Genomic DNA, 1,087 nt, shown 5'->3' with positions numbered 1-1,087 from the left:
ACCTGACCTAGGGTGGATTTTACATTGGGTTTTAAATATTCGGAAGACGCAACATTAAAATTCGGTTTAATTCGGTTTTAAGGGGGGGATTGTATATATGTTCTGGTTTTAAATATGTTGTGCGCCGCCCTGAGTCCCTGTCGGGAGAAGGGCGGCATATAAATTAAATAAAATAAATAAATAAATAAATAAATAAAAGGTTCGCCATCACTGCCCTACACCAGGGGTCCTCAAGCTTGGCAACTTTAAGACTTGTGGACTTCAACTCCCAGAATTCCTCAGCCAGCAAAGCTGGCTGAGGAATTCTGGAAGTTGAAGTCCACAAGTCTTAAAGTTGCCAAGGTTGAGGACCCCTGCCCTACACCATTTCTGACCCATGAGTCAGTTGACAAGTGTCTTGAATTTTGATCCCGTCACCACGGGGGATGCTGGAACGGTCCTAAGTGTGAAAAACGCTCCTGAGTCCCTTTTTCCAGTGCCGCCGTCACTTCGAACGGTCCCTAAACGAATGCTCCTCATCCTAGGAACTCCCCGCCACCCGTTCCCCTCTCGGGTGGCCAACGGCCTCTGCCTTCCCGTCAATGGGACTTACAGATGGTGGTGATGATGCTGCCGTATCTGTACTTGGTTCCGTGGACTGATTCCAGCGCGGCCACGGCCTTCTTCGCCAGGGCGTCCTGGGAAGGGACACCGGGAGGGGGGAGGAGAGGAGAAGTTGAGAAGGTTTTGGCTTTAGTTAGGGGTGAGCAGAAGAAGACTTGGGAATAAATAATAATAATTATTATTATTATTATTTATTATTACCCCCAACCTGTTGGGTTGTCCAAGCATTCGAAGTTAGCACTGAAAAAAGTGACTCATATATTTTCATCTTTTGAATAGAATTATGTATAGGAATTTTGGGAGGGTTCTTCTGAGGCGACTTACCAGCTCCAGGTGGTCGGCGGCTTTCTCCTTGGTGTAACCGTAAGGATAGAGGAGAAGCTGGGAGTAGCTGTGGATGGAGACGAAAGCCTTGATGTTGCCATGTTGCCGTACAAAATCCACAATGGCTTTCACCTCCGGTTCGGACTCCGCGTAAGGTCCG

The 1,087-nt window shown here is 47.7% G+C and overlaps 1 protein-coding gene across 1 annotated transcript in view; it reads right to left on the bottom strand.

The window, feature by feature from the left end:
* LOC107301443 (carboxypeptidase A1-like) overlaps positions 1 to 1,083 on the bottom strand; it is a gene marked incomplete at its 5' end in the record, with an annotated part of 6,029 nt that extends 4,946 nt beyond the window's left edge. Inside the window, 2 exons of the mRNA XM_015830667.1 lie at positions 593 to 677; positions 928 to 1,083. Coding sequence (XP_015686153.1) covers positions 593 to 677; positions 928 to 1,083 — 241 coding nt within the window. The remainder of the gene's footprint in view (positions 1 to 592; positions 678 to 927) is intronic.
* Positions 1,084 to 1,087: the final 4 nt, after the last annotated feature.

The sequence above is a fragment of the Protobothrops mucrosquamatus genome, unplaced genomic scaffold (assembly GCF_001527695.2).
Source record: "Protobothrops mucrosquamatus isolate PMUCROS unplaced genomic scaffold, P.Mucros_1.0 scaffold12773, whole genome shotgun sequence".
NCBI classification, from domain to species: Eukaryota; Metazoa; Chordata; class Lepidosauria; order Squamata; family Viperidae; genus Protobothrops; species Protobothrops mucrosquamatus.
This window is presented reverse-complemented; position numbering and strand designations above follow the sequence as displayed.